This window comes from Falco punctatus (assembly GCF_963210335.1).
Source record: "Falco punctatus genome assembly, chromosome: 6".
Classification (NCBI taxonomy): domain Eukaryota; kingdom Metazoa; phylum Chordata; class Aves; order Falconiformes; family Falconidae; genus Falco; species Falco punctatus.
The window spans coordinates 36,033,061-36,050,612 of record NC_137585.1 but is presented as its reverse complement, the minus strand read 5'-3'; the positions used below and the strand labels follow the sequence as shown (position 1 = coordinate 36,050,612).

Genomic DNA, 17,552 nt, shown 5'->3' with positions numbered 1-17,552 from the left:
TCTTATTTTCCTTCCTCAAGTTTTGAGCTGTTTAAATAGCAAACCTATACTTAACAAGCTGAAACAGCTTTTAGAAAGGAGGTAGGTTTCTTCTTAATGAATTAAAGCAAAAAAACCCTCAAACTTTTCAGTTATAAAACTGCCAGCTGAAAAGATTATAAAATGTGCAGATTCCAACAAATATTGTTCAAAATAAACTGTAAACTAAGCTTTTCACCTTCCATCCTGATCACCAAAAGGAAATTAGATCCATAATGACCAGAATTACAGAATTCTGCTTCGAGGTGCAAGCCACAATTTTTTGCAGGGTTACTAGGAAATGTACAGATAAAAATTCCCTTCCATTAATACACAAATTCTATAGATCTTTTTTCATTTATAGATTTGGATGCTTTCTCCTCTACTCAGCCATCTACTACTAAGTAAGGGACAACAGTTTCAAAAGGTTAGGTTTAGCTGCATCCAGCCAGCAAAGACTGCATGATCTTATGAAGTTTCTTTTTTTTTTTTTCCCTCCCCAGCAGGAGAGAAAGAGGCTTATAAAAAGCCATTGAAAGTAAGCATACTGATTTTTCAGACACTTGTTTTCCCTGAATTTTTCTCCCATTAAAACTACAGACTCCTGTATATCAAAGCTCAATAGTAATAAGGCTTTTCTTGTCAATTATTTCTCAAGAATCTCTTAGATGTAGTGCAAAAAACTCCAGGGGCTCTGCTGACTACAGACTTCACTGTAGTTTTCAACTTACTAAAACAGTCTGCTTTGGAAAGAGACCGATTCCTGTAGATACCAATAACAATCGACATACAAATGCAAACAGAAAAATCAAATAAAGCTTCCGAACCCAGTGTCATCACTCTAAACTGAATGAAGCAAAAAAGGCTCCACCGCCCTAACACTTCTGCAAGCTTCAGATAGGAACTGCAGCTCTAGTCAGGTCTCAAAACATTCTGAAGTATTTTGTTCCCTTCATACTGCAGGAACATACTGAATGCAAACAGCACTGACAACTGCCCAGACCCGCACTTCTAAAATCCTACGATTTCACAAGCTGCAGAGTCCTCAACACACCAGATTTGATAATTGGTCCTTCCTATCCACAGTGTAGTGTCTCACAAAACTACTTAAATCTTTGACAGACTCCATACTGGAATAATTTCTATTCTGCTCAACAGCTGCTTTTTGTCTGTCCAGAACAGCTTCTACAGCTATGAGCAGTTGCAGTTATTATAAAATATCCTGTATTCAATCTTCCCAACAATCAAGCTATACTAACATTTACATCATTTGGAAGTAAGCGACTGTAATGCATGAAGGCAAAAAATACACAGGAAAGGTGACTATTTTTCTCAAGTGCAGATTCTGGGAAGGGTACAACCTGCAATAATGCCAACTCTAACAAAATTTAGGTTTTCATTACTTCCTCAGTTCAACAACCCTATGGTACAGCAATTACCATGTAAACTACAAATTGAGGTTTAGGTCCAGTAAATGCCAAATCTGAGAAAACTACTACTTCATATTACATTTGAAAACAGTTCTAATGTCTAATTAAGATTGTCAATCAACAGGTATATTGAACATATTCTGGCTACATCAGAATCTCCACTAAGCCCAAGAAGGTTTTGAGTATCAAAAAGCCATCAGGCTGCATCAGGTCAAAGACACAGAACATTTTTACAGTATTTCTCACACATATACATGCCAATAACACCAGGATGGAATCTGGTAAGGTCATTAACCCTAAACAGGGAGAACATACTATTTCATGTATGACCTGGGTTATACATTACTATTAAACTTTTTAAGACCAAAATTATCAGCATGATACACTGTATCAAATTTGTGTGGAGTTTTTACTAGCTTGCTCTAACTTAAAATAAAAATCACACCTTTAATTTCCACGAGAAACAATATACTGCAGAATTACTTCAAATATTTGCGAGCCAGTGGAGCAGGAAGCCAGTGAGGGAGTTGGGAAAAGCCCTGATATATACTACTACAAGATTATCATGAGGACAGTCAGATGTATTTTCAGTAAAGGTATCCAAATCTGTCTCCTCCATTTGTGTTTAACTGTATAGCTGTAAAGCCACAAAGAAATATAAAATATAACCCATCCTGTCGGTTTACAAAGTTGACCTGCTAACCATAACCAATGCACACATACATTGCAATGGGAAAGTACATTCACATGATTATTCACATAATAATCTGCTGCTTAAATACCCAGCTACAAAAAGAAAAATATCGTAGTACAAGGCCTATCAGAAAGGGGTGAAGAATAATGTATACCACCATGGAGAATTTTCTTCACTTAACCTCACTGAAAGGCGCATTACATCACACTCTTACAATGCAGGAGGAGGGGCCTGTTCTCAGAAAGCAAGCTTCAGCTATTCCCCTTTAATTTTCTGCTTGGTTCTGGAGGGAGATGCAAAAATAACTTGAATTTAATTTTTTAGTAACATAGAAGACTGGAAAAAAAGCGAGAAAACACAGCTTTTTACCTACATTTACTAGCGTGCAGATCAACACTTGTTTTCTAAAGAATGCACAGCAAAGGTGTAGAGAACATCTGCAGTACCCAGCACCTTACGTTTGCAAGCTTGCAAGCGTGCATTCCTAAATATCTGCCCCGCATATCATCACCCGCTAGACCCGCTAAGCAAAGAAGGGTCGCCTCGCTTCGAGACCACTGGACACGGTAGGTCCAATTTTCAAGCCGGCACCACCTCGCACGCCTAGCTGGCGTTAGCTCCCGATGCCATGTTTCTGGGGCAGGAGCATTAGGTCCCAACGCCGGCCGAAACGGCGGGTCTGCCCGCTACGGGGAGGGGGAGGGGAGCGGCAGCCCGAGCCCGCGCAGGAGCCCGGCGGCGGCGGCGCGCGCTCCGCTCGGCAGCGCTCCGGCAGCGCGGGAGCCCTCCCAGCCCCGACCCGCACCGGGCGCCGTACGTTTGGGTGGCGGTTTTAGGGATTTTTCCTTTCTCCCCAGGAAGGATGGCTCGGTGAGAACACTTCCCCATCCGTCCCTCGTCGGACCCAGCAGCAGAAAGAATGCAAACCCATTTTTATATATGCAAATTTTTGCAGCAGATTTAAGACCTTCGGATGCTGTGGGGCAGAAATCACTGTTTAAGCCTCTATTTAAATAAAACAAGAATTTCAGTACTATCTTGTACTTCAGCAGCTTGGAAAACATAAACGATCTTCTGCAATTTGCCTAAGTGTTTTAAATTACATATCTCTTCAAAATCCACATACACTTCTACGGAGCCCTCCCTTCTAAAAAGCCCTAAAAATCCACTAAAAGTGCTTTACACGTAAAACCAGACAACATCTGAAGCAAGTATTTGTGCTAGAGAAAACGCCTCTGCAAAACCACGGATGAAAACCGTCAGCTCAGGCTCTTAAAATTTACTGATAGGTAAAAACAATAATAAAAAAATATAAATGTACCACTAACCTCATAAAGTGCAGCAGTGCTTAAATCCAGCGAGTTGAGGCATACAAGGTAGAAATGGAAATGAAAAAAGATCCAAAAATGATTTTGTGTTTGTTTTGTTTTTGTTTGGTTTTTTTATTATTATTATTCTTATTTCAAATGTTCAGAAACCAGCAGAGACTCTGTCGGCCATTTTGGCTTGAACTCCCTCACTCTCTCTCTCCCTCCCTCCCTCTCTCTCCCTCTTGCTCTCTCTAAAGGAAGAAGCTTTTTGTGACCTTCAAATAGAGGCAGGTCATGTGACTCCAGGCAGGCTGTCAATCACGAGACGGGGCCGGCCTACTTCCTGCCTTAAAGGGACAGCACCCTGCCGGCACCGGGGGACAACTTCTCCCCGCAAGCAGCGCCGTCCTGACGCGCACTCCACCCGTTTGATTCTTCTCCGTTCACCATGCCAAGGCCATACAAGAAAGGGTGAAACTGGTGAGCCGCGAGTACATGAGAAACTCTGCTGGAGCTTCTCTCTTTAAAATTAGATTAAAAAAAAGTAGCCAATTATGCTAATTCCACATTAAGGTTGCAGAACTGATAAACGGTGAATGATGAAATGTGTAAGTCCCACTAGCCACACACACTCTTCTGTGGTGCACCGGGAGACTGATGACCCCAGCACTTCCCTCGAGGGGAAACCACATTTTAAGAAGCACTCCGTCCTGATTCAAGGACAAGAAGTTCATCTTCAGTCCACAATTAATCCAGGCTGTAACCAGACTGTCTACACGACATGCACACATGAACCTGAGGTCCAGGTTCAGATGCACGAACACCTGCCTGCAGGACAGCAGAGCAAACTCTGTCTCTCCTTGACTGTGTTCAGTCTCGGGCTGCAACTCAATCATCAGGCACACATCTGATAGTCTCTCCCCACCATTTCCACAGATAAATGGTCAGACGGTTGAAAGACAGAGTCCCAGCATCTTGCAACATAAAAAAAAAAAATAACCCTGCAGGATGTTTCCAGACATCACCTCGAATGTGCAGAAACAGTAAAGAATAAAGTTCAGAAACAGGATATGGTAAGGCACGTATGATTCTGCTGGGAGGACAGCTGCTCCTGAGCCAGACCAACACAGGTCACAATCGCCTGAACTGACCGTGAATGGAACCGTGCTCGCTGAGACAACTGACAGCGGCCTGGGAGGCTCAGCGGAACACCCTCAGGATCAAACCCTTACACACACAGATTTTAAACTCTGTGCAGTTTTGCACTACAACTATGTAGAAAGTAAAAAAGACTATACTGGCAGTCAAAAAACACTGAAGAATGAAACTAACTTGAAAAGTCACGGGAGGGCACTCCGTAGGAATGAATTTGGGTGGGTCAGAAGCTGCACATCTTAGGAGTGAGAATAAAAATCATTAGTGTATATTAAATAATACTACATAAGTCATTGGCTAAACATCATCAGGAGGCTATGAATTGCTAATATGGCTCAGGTTTTGACATTGTTTGTTCCTACTACCTTTGTGGTAAGGTACAGAAACTCTCAGACAGGGATTCCCCCCACTGTTGATTTCTTCAACAGAACTGCCCTGTAACCACCCCTACATCTATCTCTGCAGGCTCATGAAACTCTGGAAATAGCTAATGCATACTGCATTTACAGTTACTTGATGAAATAAAAGCAGTTAGATGCTAGCTATTCAGGTTGCTCTGTCTAAACCAGAGCAGAGAATCGGCCTGCTGGAATTAACAGCTTGCACTGCTTCGTGGCAGGGCTAATCCAAACATGGCAATTTAGGAAATGTGGTGAAATCTCAGGGAATATGTTCTTATTTGTGGCAAGACCCAAAAAGAACACCACAATTGCTCTGAATATCTAACACAAAATCCAAACGACTGCTAGGGATCTGATTTACACAAAGTTCCATAAAAGCGAATATATACATATGAAAAAGCTATTCCCCTTCTAAAAATTACATCAAGTATTGCAGCTGCATGTTCTATACATGTTCACACTGATTATGACAGTATGTACTAAGATACAGATAATTTTACTTCCTCAAAAGCCAAATTGTTTTATTCAGACTTATAAATCCTCTTAATTTCAGTAGGGCTTGCCAGCCCTCCATTCTGAAGTCCTGGAAGTTTTTACCTCAAGGAGTTGATAATACCTCAAGGAGTTGATAATACTGTGATGACTTTAAGCAACCAGCATGCACTTGAGTTGCTGTGTATCAAGTGCAGATCACTGCTCTAAAATTTCACCTTGTCAAGTGTTCTATTGATAAAGCTTTTTTTAATCAGAAAACTTTTTTGGGGACAAGCAAATAACCAGTGAACCAAAAACATTTAAGGAGACCGGTATGGGCAATTCTTAAACAACTGTAGCATGGATAAAATGTTTTGGGTTATTTAGTTCTGTTAAAAATGATGGACTATGGGCCTAACTTTTACCTTGACTAGTTTGTCTTCCATAAAAAATCATGGTCTCCAGTTGACAAGATGAAAACTATCCATTTTGCCTCCTATAAAATTGTATTTCAAAGCAACTCCAAAATCTTAATTTTAACATAAAACAAATTAAATAAATGCTTTAATTGAATTTTTTCAACTAAGCTAACAACGGAAACATACCTCGTTATTTATCAATTCCCATTAGCCTGTTGGTTAAGATGGCTCACAAAACATTAGGCATTTTTGTTTTAGTTTGGGGTTTATTTGTGCTTTTGTTTGTTTATTGTTGTTCTTCCCTGGGGGAGGGTGGGGTTTTTTTGTTGTTTTGTTTTTAAAATGTAGCATTTCCCCAACCAGAATTGTGGAAGCACGGGCACAGTAGTTCAGAAAACAATGTAGCATAAAAAATACACAGCACACACAAAAACTGCACATGCCTTTTCAGAGGGCAATTGCACTTTAAAACCTAACCATTAAGCTTTCTGATACTAACAGTGCTGTTAAGAGCTAGTGTTAATAGGTTATATCCTTGTTATGAGCTACTAACTTATCTGATTACAAACACTTCATTTCTAAGCACCTTCCATCTGAGGATCATAAAGCACTTTAAAAACTTTAATGAAGCTTCACAGTGCTCCTATGAGGACAGTATCCAGTATGAGCAGACAAATACACACACACACGCACATTAAGAGAGATGCTTACAATCACGGATTCTCAGTGCTCATATCTCTATTCAGACAGGAGAGGAGTGGGTTTTTTAATTCACATTAAGCTGCACTGTGGTTGTAACAGCTCATCTTTTCTGATAACCTTTTGATAAAAATCCATAAATTAGTCTTCAACATTATGTAGACAGGCATGCTCCAGTGTCCACTAGACAAGCATAGGTATCAACTCTACCCTCCAGTTCTCATCTCGGAAAGGAGACCTGGTCTGTCTGATCTGTAGATCTTTACTCAGCTTTAAAAGGATTTGAGTTCATCCAGTCCTGCAAAACTCCCTGTCTCATGAGCTAGTATTTTGTTTGGGCTTTAAGTCCTACAGTTTGATGCCATATCTTACTTATTTTGAAGGCCGTGCCCTCACCATCCTACAACACTGGACTCCACCCACTGGGCTTTCTACATTGCCCATACATATGTGGCAATACATTTAAGACATTTTATTCCCTTATAAAGTTCTTAATTGCTGATACTGTGAAAGCAAAAAAGCCAGTTCAGCTCCTCCTGACAATTCCTCAGCAGAAACCTCAAACATTAACAAGTTTCTCATAGCATGAATGCCTTCTCACCAACTGTTCTTGCTCCTGCTGGTGAAGAATTTGCTTCCTGAAGTCTAAGAGGCAAAAAGGCAGATTTTTTTTTTTTTTTTTTGCTAAAGTGAACTGAAGCCTACATGCCCTCTTATCCCACTGCAGCTCGTCAGTTTGATTTCCCTAGATCTCCCACACCCCCCAACCCCAGAAGGGGCATGCATCAACAGATACAAGATAGATAATTGGACACTGATTCTTCCCCAGCTCCCCAACCAGTGGACCAACTGACCTCAATTACAATCCTAGCCAGCACACCTCTTCAAGTTAACAGGGATCAGAAAGGTCCCTTTTTCTTTCCTGAGATGAAGTTGAAGGTGTAACAGGGACATATATGTGATGGCTAGGTTACAGAGCTGCATAATTTCTAATAATAAAAAACAAGCACAGAAACCCTTAAATTAAGGAACAGTATTAAGACACTTAACTATTCCTTGTGTGCTCTACCAACTGCCATATGATTTATTTCAAGAGAACAATTAAAAACATTAAGGTTAGCACCAGGAGTTCAAAGCATCTTGCTTCCCACACTTGGTAACAACTAGGAACTTGACACAGGCATCTCAGACCTGGATAACAATAGTTCAGATCACTTCTTTATTTTCTCTGAACAGAGATGCTGAATGACCAATGCTTCTGAAACATGAAGATGATAGCTCAGTCCGGCTGTATCAATATATTATTTTCTTTAAAGTCTTCACAGCAATTGCACATAAGCCATTGTGCAAGAGATATGACCTCTCCTTCTGCAGGAGTGCAAAACTTTAAAATGTTTAAGCATTCTTCAATGACAAAATACTGATTCCTAAGGACTCCCCCCCCTTCACATTTAGTGAGTAGTGAAACAATTTATGGTGCAGAATTGTGAGAACAGCACTGACAGGGGTTTTTAACTACAGTAACCAAAAGTATAATTTAAACTCTTCAGACAAAAATACCATTATGAAAAGCATCTTACAAAGGAAAAGCTCGCTCTACTTCTGAAAAGGTTACAATAGCTTTTGCATCCCTTACACAAAGACACCTACCAACACATTTTAGGAATGAGCATACTACCATTATTATTCAAAACTTACATGGCAACAGTGCTTTGGAGCCACATGAAAGCTCAGATCTCATTCATATCTTGCCAGGGACAAAATAAAGAATACAAGGCATGCAAACTTCATAGTGTATGAAATTTAAGAACTATACATGACTTCAAGGCCAAGCCAGAATTCTGACCATATACATTAATGAAGAGCTCACAGAAAGACGATGAGTCAGAAGGAAAACTTCATTCATCAAACTTTGGGAACACCCACTTTTCCACCTATTTTTTCTTCAGTCTGCCACAATACTTTCCGTAGCTGTTCAACCTATAAATAAACCACCACTATGCCTTCACTTCAATCTCAAGTGCCCTTTCCAACCTGGATAAAGATGAAGCTTTCTAGCTGCCTTGTAACAAAGTTGTTCCGTGAACAATGGAACTGAAAAATCATTTCCTGTGAATCTCCATCACACAACACCAAACTACCACACTAAACCCAGCTTCCTGCACAGCCAGTCTCCTTTGACACCAAGGCTCTACCAGTATATTGAGCTCTATGTACATCTCTTACCATAACTTCTTTTTACCTCTTTCAGTATCTGGGCAAAAAACAGTATATGCTGCAGCTAATCCCAAAACACACATGATTATTAGCTATTAACAGACATAACCAGAACAGATAATCTTTTGCTTTGTCCTAAGCCCTTCTTTTAGTGAGGATATGGTGCTTACGGACATGGTTTAGTGATGGACTTGATAGTCCTGGGTTAACAGTTGGACGTGATGATCTCAAAGGTTTCTTCCAACCTAAATGATTCTATGAAATTAATTTTGGTCTCTCCTCCAGGCCTTTACTAAAGTTTAACATATTGGTAATTACAACTACACTGTAATTTCTTACCCTTCTACCTTACTCGACCAAAACTGGTCAAGAGACTCTGAAACTTACCTTGGAAAGATACAGACATGGAAAGTAATTGCACGAGACTTAACTACTCTAGGAATTGAAATGAACTGACCCCAAATATCTTAACCCATTTGATCAAGTCCCCCTTTAAATGCTGAATGAGTTTTTACACCCATATCCTTGGAATTAAACTACTATTCCTAGATGTTGGTTAACCCACTCCTTACTATCATCTCAAAAGCTTCTTGACTTTGGAGACTATAATCCTACCCTAACAGGTCTTCCTCTCCCGTTTCTATAATCTATAAACTGCCAAAATATCAGTGAAATAAAAGAAGTTTATCCATTTTATGCAATTCTATCTATGCCAGTGAAAAGATAATACTTCTTTCAAATTAAGAGAAGTTCAGGGAAATGGTATAGGATATCACTCCACCTATATATACAGCAAGTGGCTGCTTTCTCATTGTTTACAGCATGTGAATTACTATACCAGTTAGATGATTAACCGACGTTCTATCAACAATAGATGTTACTATGCATTTCAAAAGAGTAATAACCTCATTGGTTAAATCCTTCTTTCCCTCTGTTTAAGCCTTGAAGCTGTAAACATTTTAAAAAAATAGCAGCAAGCATCTTCATCTGCCAATGTTATAATATTTAATTAAAAACTTACCTTTCATATCTATAAACACTTTACCACAGTGGGACCTCTTATTATATGGAGCCTTGAGACATGCTTCTGCTGAAATTCAGTATACTCACTCAGGTTTAGTCTGCTCATGCAAAGCATTATGGGAGATCTCACAAAAAAAAAGACAAGGAAGATTTTTGAACTGAAAGAGTTGTCTTATTCTAGTCCATTTCCCCCTCCCCCTTTTTTTTTTTTTCACCTAAAAGGAAGCTATACTGCACTTAAGATTTTATTTTTTAATTCTTATTCCTTCATGGAGAGATAGACCTCTCTACAAATTGTTCTGACTTGCCTTTAGTTTTAGTTTGGGGAGTTCAATCACAAGCCCGGAAACCTCTGAGCAAAGGAATTTCTGGCATCTTGGTTGGAACTGGCACCAACCCATTTTCCTTTGTTCTCATTAAAGGAACGATAATATGCTAAGTTAAATAAATAAATAAAAAACAAAACCAAAACCACACCCCAAAGTAAAAGCAGAATACAAAAGGAATGCATATTCAGTGGATTACTGTAAAAGAAGATTTCCCTAATTCGACTCATTTTTCTAATAAAAGCACTATTTATTGCTGCAAAAATCTGTAAACTGATCTTTCCAAGTGACTTGAACATCTTCCCTAAGTAATTTGCCTTCTTCATGTACAGCCCTTCAGTTTGAAATGTCAGGAAAAGAACAGCTAGCTATCTGTGCAGAAAATTCTACAAGCTGTAACTGTCACAAGTACTCAAATACATACAATAACCTAAAACCAGTATGAACCCCAAATACGATCAGCTTTGACGAAGAACAAAGAGTCCAGCAAATTTCATCTATCTAGGTAGCAGTAAAAGAAATCATACCAGCTCTCCAGATCACAGCATGTCAGAGAGGCAATGCCATTTAAAAACTCCAAAATATCTCTGTAAACAAGTTTTTAATTCGTACCATGCTGACCACAGAGCACAGTATTTTTAGCCATACAAAGTAAGTTATATCTTCAACATGGAATGAAGAACTTGCTTTTTTTCTTCTCTCCCCTTCTTGAACCAATAATGGTCGCTCTCTGAAGGGTCTAAGATGGGATCTGCAACTTAGAACCCAAGTTCTTGGACTTTTAAGACCATTTACCTTTTTTATCCTTTAACCTCTGATATCTCCAAGCCACAGTGGATAGCCACCAACATTTCTACTTTCTGGACACCGGAAACAACAAGAGAGCACAAACTCTAATATAGTATACATCCATTAGACATTTTTTCCCTTCCCCTCTTTACCTCCTTGAAAGGAAGATTCAACCATTCATCTGGGTGTATACACAAAAAATACCAAAGACTTGAAGAATGCATTTATTCTTTGGAGAGAATGAAGCAGAGGGAAAAAAGCACTAAGTAACCTAAATTGGATGCAAAAAGAAAAAAAAAGGTTTTAGGACTGTGCTTCATAACATTTATGATCCCACTGACTTGCGCTAACAATCCAGTAAGTGAATCCTTAGCAAATCAAAATGTGTGGCACTAACTTGGCGTAGACACCACAGAAATCCCTCTAGATTAAAATGTATTTTTACATTAAGAATATAGACAAAACACTCATTTAGACAGGGCTCAAAATTACTAACAGCCCTTAAATGATCTTGCCTGCTGTTCTTTAAGTCTGTTATCTCTCTCCCATGTAAGATATCATCCAATGGTTGCCATCTAAATAGCAATAAAATGCTGAAAGGAAAGCCATGTCCAGCCTTCTATGTAAGTGATACATCAGAAGGCAGTTACCTCAAGGCAGCTCCTGATGAAATGGCAGCTTGGGAGAGGGAACAGCCACTAATCAACCAGACCTAAAAAAAAGACTTCTTGGATAATGAACTTGACACGTCAATTGTGTCCGGTAGATAGTTTGCTTCCTGGAAAGGGTCTAGAGGATGGGGGTGGAGGAGGTGGTGGTGTCTGAAATAAAGGGGCTCTAGGATTTTAGGAATTTGATCAGTATGCAAGTGCTTTCCCCTTCAAAGTACAGTAAGTTCTTTAAGACAGCAGTAAATCAGAATCCCCTTCTTTTCATGAGCAGTAAGAATTACTACTAACAGTAATAATTAGAGAAACCAATGGTATCAAGGACTGTATGTGACACTATCTAGTCTGAGTATTTTGCAATATCATATTTATAAATCAAGCAAGCTGGAATGGAAAATATACTTTTCTCTCATTTTGAAAAGACAACAAATATAAAGAAGTCTCCTGATCAGATGAGACTACAAATTCAGAAGCTGGCTTTGTGTACTTCCTACTCAGGACAAATACAGATCTTGGGGGAAGAAGAGGGGGGTGGGGCATGACACCCAAATAACCTAGCTTGTTATTACCACAAGGTATCTAGAAGAAAGCATTATAAAATCCTAGGGAAAAGCAGCACCAAACTACTAGAATGCACACTGTCCACAAGTCTTTTCCTCTCTCAATACTCAGCAGCAGTGTAGGTTAAACACATTAGGATAGTGGGAACTTAACTTTCAAAATTGACTTTTTCTGTGATCTCCCATAGCTTCTCCCCCAGCGCCTCTCAGTCACTTGGCCTCTGTTTTTCCACATATTGAGAAAATCCTTACAAAATAACAGTACACTTAATGGTGTAGGTTAACTGAGGTACACAGAAAGCCTGTATCTGTTCATGACAAAATAACTCATACAGTGCTACATGCTTTGCTATCTCCTAATTTATGGTTTGAAAGGGGGGAAAAAAACAACAAAACACTGAGGAGGTAACATGGGAAATCTCAAAACCCATAAAGTTACAATTGAAAATATTTTCAACACTATCTTGCAGAAGTGAATACCCAATTTGAAAATTACTTTTTGCTTAGAATACTCTGCTTAGAGTTCTCCTGTGGGTAATACCTCTACTTTAAGTTAAAAAAAATTCAAAATATTTAAGTATAACTTTAAACTGGTAAAATACGGAAGACAATTGATGTAACTTATGGCATTTTAAAGTGCTTAAATATAAATTCTGCGTGTTTTTGTTACACTGTTCAGAAGTACTGTACAGTAAAGAATGCAAGCCAGCTTGTCCAACATTATTGACTTACAGTCTTACAGCTAAAACACAGTTACCTCTACTGATAAAGAATTCACTGCTGTCTCATCCATTTCTACCCACTCAATTGCACAACAAAGGGCAATTCTTTTTGCTATGCCTCAGGGTCCCCTTATATATACACAGGTAGGGTTGTCTTCAAATGCAAACTTGTCCTGCCACACACTCCACACTGCAGAAAGTAAAAAGACTTCTACAACATGAAGGTAATGAAAATATTCCTTAAATCTTAGTTGTACCAGTTTTCTTTTTAAGTTTTAGTTTAATGGTCTCCTGCCCTCAAATAGCCTTTTAAATCTCCAAGACCATAAAAGTAAAAAAAAAATTCAAAGTTAGAACTCTCCTATTCAAATGCCAATACCGGAGCTAGCCTGAATTATCACTGAGACTGAAGCATATTCTGACATGCTAGCAGAACTGCAATACCCTGTGATAAAAGTGGCTGGTATGGCCACTACAGACATAGCATGTGTCTCTGTGGTGGCTTGTTAGGATGTGGGACAGAACTTGTTTGGGGACATTCCTCTAATGAGCTAATTATTCTACACACACATGTAGAACAATCAGCAATGAAAAGAATCAGCTATGCCTTTACTTCCGAACATAATTGATGTTTTCAAGGAAAGACATAACTTGCTATGAATTTCAACAGAATCTGGGGCAATACCCAAATTTAGGTACCCCAAAGCTGGGTTGATAATCTGAACTAGGATTTGGAGGCTACTTTGAAAATCCCAGCATCAATCTTCTCAAAAAAAACCCAAAAAAGCTTCTGCTTAGGTTGGTACTGTCAGTAAATTAAAAGAGTGCAATGATACTCAAGACAAATCTTGATACCTTCTGTAATATGGAATGCCCTCAAAACATCAAACAAAACCACTGTTGCATTTAGCTAACTGTTTACTTTCAATTTGGTAAGACGTGTTTTATCCTACAGGGACAAAAGCTATGGCTAGGGTCCTTCAAGGGATTTTTAATGTTAAAGAAACCCTTCAAAAGAATAACAGTATCTGACATTTTCCACCAAAAAAAAAGCAGATATCCTCAGGATATACCTGCAGCTTTTTTTATAGTTCTCAGCAACACTATGAAAGAGTAAGATAGGTTGTTTTATGCCACTGTGGCAGTGCTATTTACATGTGGACCCAATCTGGCAGACTGCTGAAAACAAAGGAAGACTGGCCTATTAATTTGCTCCTTATTTTGAAGTACAAGGAAAGCCTGATAGAGCTTGTTTTGATTAGTTTTAAAGTGACAAAAACTAAATTGGGGGGAAGAATAATTCTGCTGTGTAAGCAAACATAGAAGTTTTAATGAAGACTGAACTAGACTTTCAGACACGCATGCTGGAAGGTGAAAGGCAATGGACATAAACTGAAAAGGAAATTGTTACTAAATATTAAGAAATTTTCTTCACCATGAGGGCGATCAACCCAGCAACAGATTGCCCAGAAAGCCTCTAGAACAATCTGGAGAAGCCTGATGCAATTTACAAATTAGATCTAACCTTCAAATCTGGCCCTCCTTTGAGCATGTGATTGGATGAGATGACTTCCAGAGGTTCTTCCCAGCTTAAATTATATTAGTCTATCATTCCTGTTTCCAGCTTAGACCATTTTAGCTACCCGTTTAATTGTAGTGTTACATAAATCCAGGAAGACATTGAATATTCCTGCTGAAATGTCAAAAAATAATGTAAGAGAACATTATCAAATTTAAAACAACTTTGTGATCCTCACTAGTTGCAATCTCTTCCTGGTGTTACTGCAATTTTGGAGGGTCTCGTTAAAAACTCTTGCCTCAGAATCTACACATTAAACTATCAAGCCAGGGAAAAGGCTATTTAGTAGGTCTACCCAATGACACTTTGTAAATTATGTAAATGATCTTGCTTTGCCATCTTTCTTACAACATGAATCACTTCCAGATGTATAAATTGCCAAGACAGTTGAAGGCTCTTCTCTCCCGTCATTACAAAACAGCAGGTGGGGAATAGCCAGCTGAGTTACTTCAGAGAGCAGTAATAGCTTGGCTTACCTTGCTAGTAAACATGAGTATGAACTTGGCTCACTTTTTGTCTGAATAGTCACTGTCAAACAGACTTATCCACGTGTCAGTCAGCAATAGCAAAACATATACATTTTTCTTATTAAAAGGAGCAGTTTTTCATTACACAATTGCTTTCACTAATAGATCAAGGTGCCTAAGTTTCTGGTGGTGACAGCAGGGAATAATTTATTAGCACAGGCAGAGTTGCTAATTAATACTGCTAGAACTAGGAGCACAACCTCAATTTAAGGACTTGAGTAGAATTTTTCTACCTTTTTTGGGGTAGCACATAAGAGAAGCTGCTCTCTGCTCATCAACAGAAATCTGTTTCAGAAAGATGTTTCTCGATCAAAGTTGCCTGTTAATCTTTGCTCTAGCAGTGAAAAAGTCAAAGACCTGTTACAACTGGTAAAGCAACAAGAAGCTACTGCCATAAAAAAATTTAAATATTCTGGGGGGAAATAATATTTACTCCTTAAGTATGGCAATTCAGGTCAACTCCTTCATAACAGATGAAAATATGAGAGAATGCCTTTAATTGCAGATGGACATTTTGTTAAACATAATTACATTGACCTTTCTCCAAACTTTTCCTTTGGGAGGAAGAGAAAGGGATTCCCTACCAAACATACTAGTCAGAGTACTTAAAAACTGGGAAGTAACAATTTCTCAAGGAGTCCATTAGTCCTCTGCTGGAGTAAGAAGCATGGTCCAAGACGGCCAATATAGGAGCTGCGAGCTGCAACTATCTGCAAGCTCCAAGACAGCTGCAATAGTCCAGGCAGACTCATTTATTTTGAAGTGTAGGTTTTAGAGTAAGTGGCAGCCCTCACTGCTATACAACCATGACAGTTTGCATAAACTGCACATCTTTTGCAGGACTTGAGATGATTATACCCATTCCATATTTTACTCATACTAAGGATTTTGAATAGGTAACTTGTCTTCATACTTAGCTTCAATCGAAATCACTTATATTCATGTTGTAAATGATCAGTTGAAGATTTCTAGAGACACGTATACAGTCTAACAGGAGAACTCCTCCCCACAAAGCTGACAGATACCAGCAGACAGCAGTTCTCAGGTATCATTCTACAGTTCAATCAAAGGATTTTAAAATACTGCAACTTTAGTACAGTAAGTCTGCCCAAAAGAACTGTTCAGTACAGAAGAAAGCTTTGCGAGACTGAAGCAGGGTTTTGGTTTTGGTTTGTTTTTTTGTTTTGTGGTTGGTTTTTTTTGGGGGTGTGGGTGTGTGTTTTTAATACTAGAAGGTATTACTGCAATGCCAAGTTTTTATCCTGGAGTCAAACTGAGTTGAAATACTCCGTTGCATTTCAGAAATAAAGTGCCAGAAGTCATCCATGGATGCTGGCTCCTTGTAATCCATTATGAAGCTGTACTTCGGCAAAGGAAATTTCACATGAAACTGGAGCTAGGCAAGAACTACTGCTTCCATTGAAAATCTCTCAAAAGTAACTTTTTATTTCTGTTCTTTCATTGCCCACTCAAACTGTGAGTCTCTTGGGTTGCAGTTAAATATTAAGAAATTTCTTGGTTTGTCTAGGAGGTTAACACTTGCAGACTGCTCCAGCACTCTGGGGCAAGTTAGCTTTCTTGCAGGTCAGCTGCTGAAACTGTATCTTCTGAATACTTATTTCCTCAAGAATCTCAGTACAGAGTTACCCAGATCAGGCTGCCTATGAAAGGCAATTAGATTATCATGGCAAACTTTTCAGGAAAGCAAATCAGAAGCACACAACAACAACAAAAGCCAATGGCAGCAGCACCATGCCACCTCCCAATAAAAAAACCAAAACAAACCCCATCTGCACAGCTGTAGAGGCAGTAAACTAGGAAATGTGGTAACAGCTGGAAAGGGAAGGAAGCATCTTCAGCTAGTGCAGCTATTTCTGTGGTGAATGTCTGTCTCTACGGTTAAACTTATGATCTAGTTTTCACTAACAAGCTCCAATTTTATTTCAAACCACCTAGGAGGACAACAGTAAACACAGGTACGCAGAATCACTGCAGATGGAAGGGATCTCCAAGATCATCAATCCCACCTCCCTTTGCTCAAAGTATGGTTAACTACAGCAGGCTGCTCCGAGTTGGGTCCATCTGGGGTTTGAGTATCTTAAAGGATGAAGGTTCCCTTTCTGGGCAACCTGTTCCAGAGGTCTGACCACATTTCGCAGTTCAAAAAAAACCAAAATATTTTTTTCCTTATATTTGAGTGGAGTTCCCCGTTTTGCAGTGTATGTCCATTGCCTCTTGCTTCTTCACCAGACACCACTGTGAAGAGTTTGGCTCAGTCTTCCTTAGTCCCCTCATCAGGTATCTATACATATGGATAAGATCCTCCCCCCAAGTCTGCTCATGTCAAGGCCAAACAGTCCCAGCTCTCTCAGCTTCTCCTCCTATGTCAGATGCTCCAGTCCCTCTCTATGGCCCTTCACTAGACCCACTCCAGGATGCCCAACTAATCTCTAATGCCAGTAAGTAATAATACAAAGGGGCAATTTCAGATTTTTTTCTTTTCTTTTGAAATCTAAAGCAAAAGATCTGAAATCAAAGCAG

General features: G+C 39.2%; 1 protein-coding gene across 15 annotated transcripts in view; it reads right to left on the bottom strand.

Moving 5' to 3' along the window:
• TNRC6B (trinucleotide repeat containing adaptor 6B) overlaps positions 1–17,552 on the bottom strand; it is a 146,072-nt gene that overhangs the window by 79,728 nt on the left and 48,792 nt on the right. The window contains exons 1-2 of one of the 15 annotated variants that reach the window (XM_080392989.1): positions 3,471–3,675; positions 2,357–2,425 (exon numbers count right to left, since the gene is read on the bottom strand). The exons of 11 other annotated variants lie outside the window; for them this stretch is intronic. Coding sequence is in view for 1 of the 4 variants with exons in the window: in XM_080392988.1 (XP_080249114.1) it covers positions 3,471–3,475 (5 nt within the window). In the remaining 3 variants the exon portion in view is untranslated. Of the gene's footprint in view, positions 1–2,299; positions 2,321–2,356; positions 2,426–3,470; positions 3,676–9,838; positions 9,957–17,552 lie in introns of those variants that run through there. 3 more of the 15 variants (XM_080392991.1, XM_080392988.1, XM_080392990.1) reach the window with 3 other exon arrangements.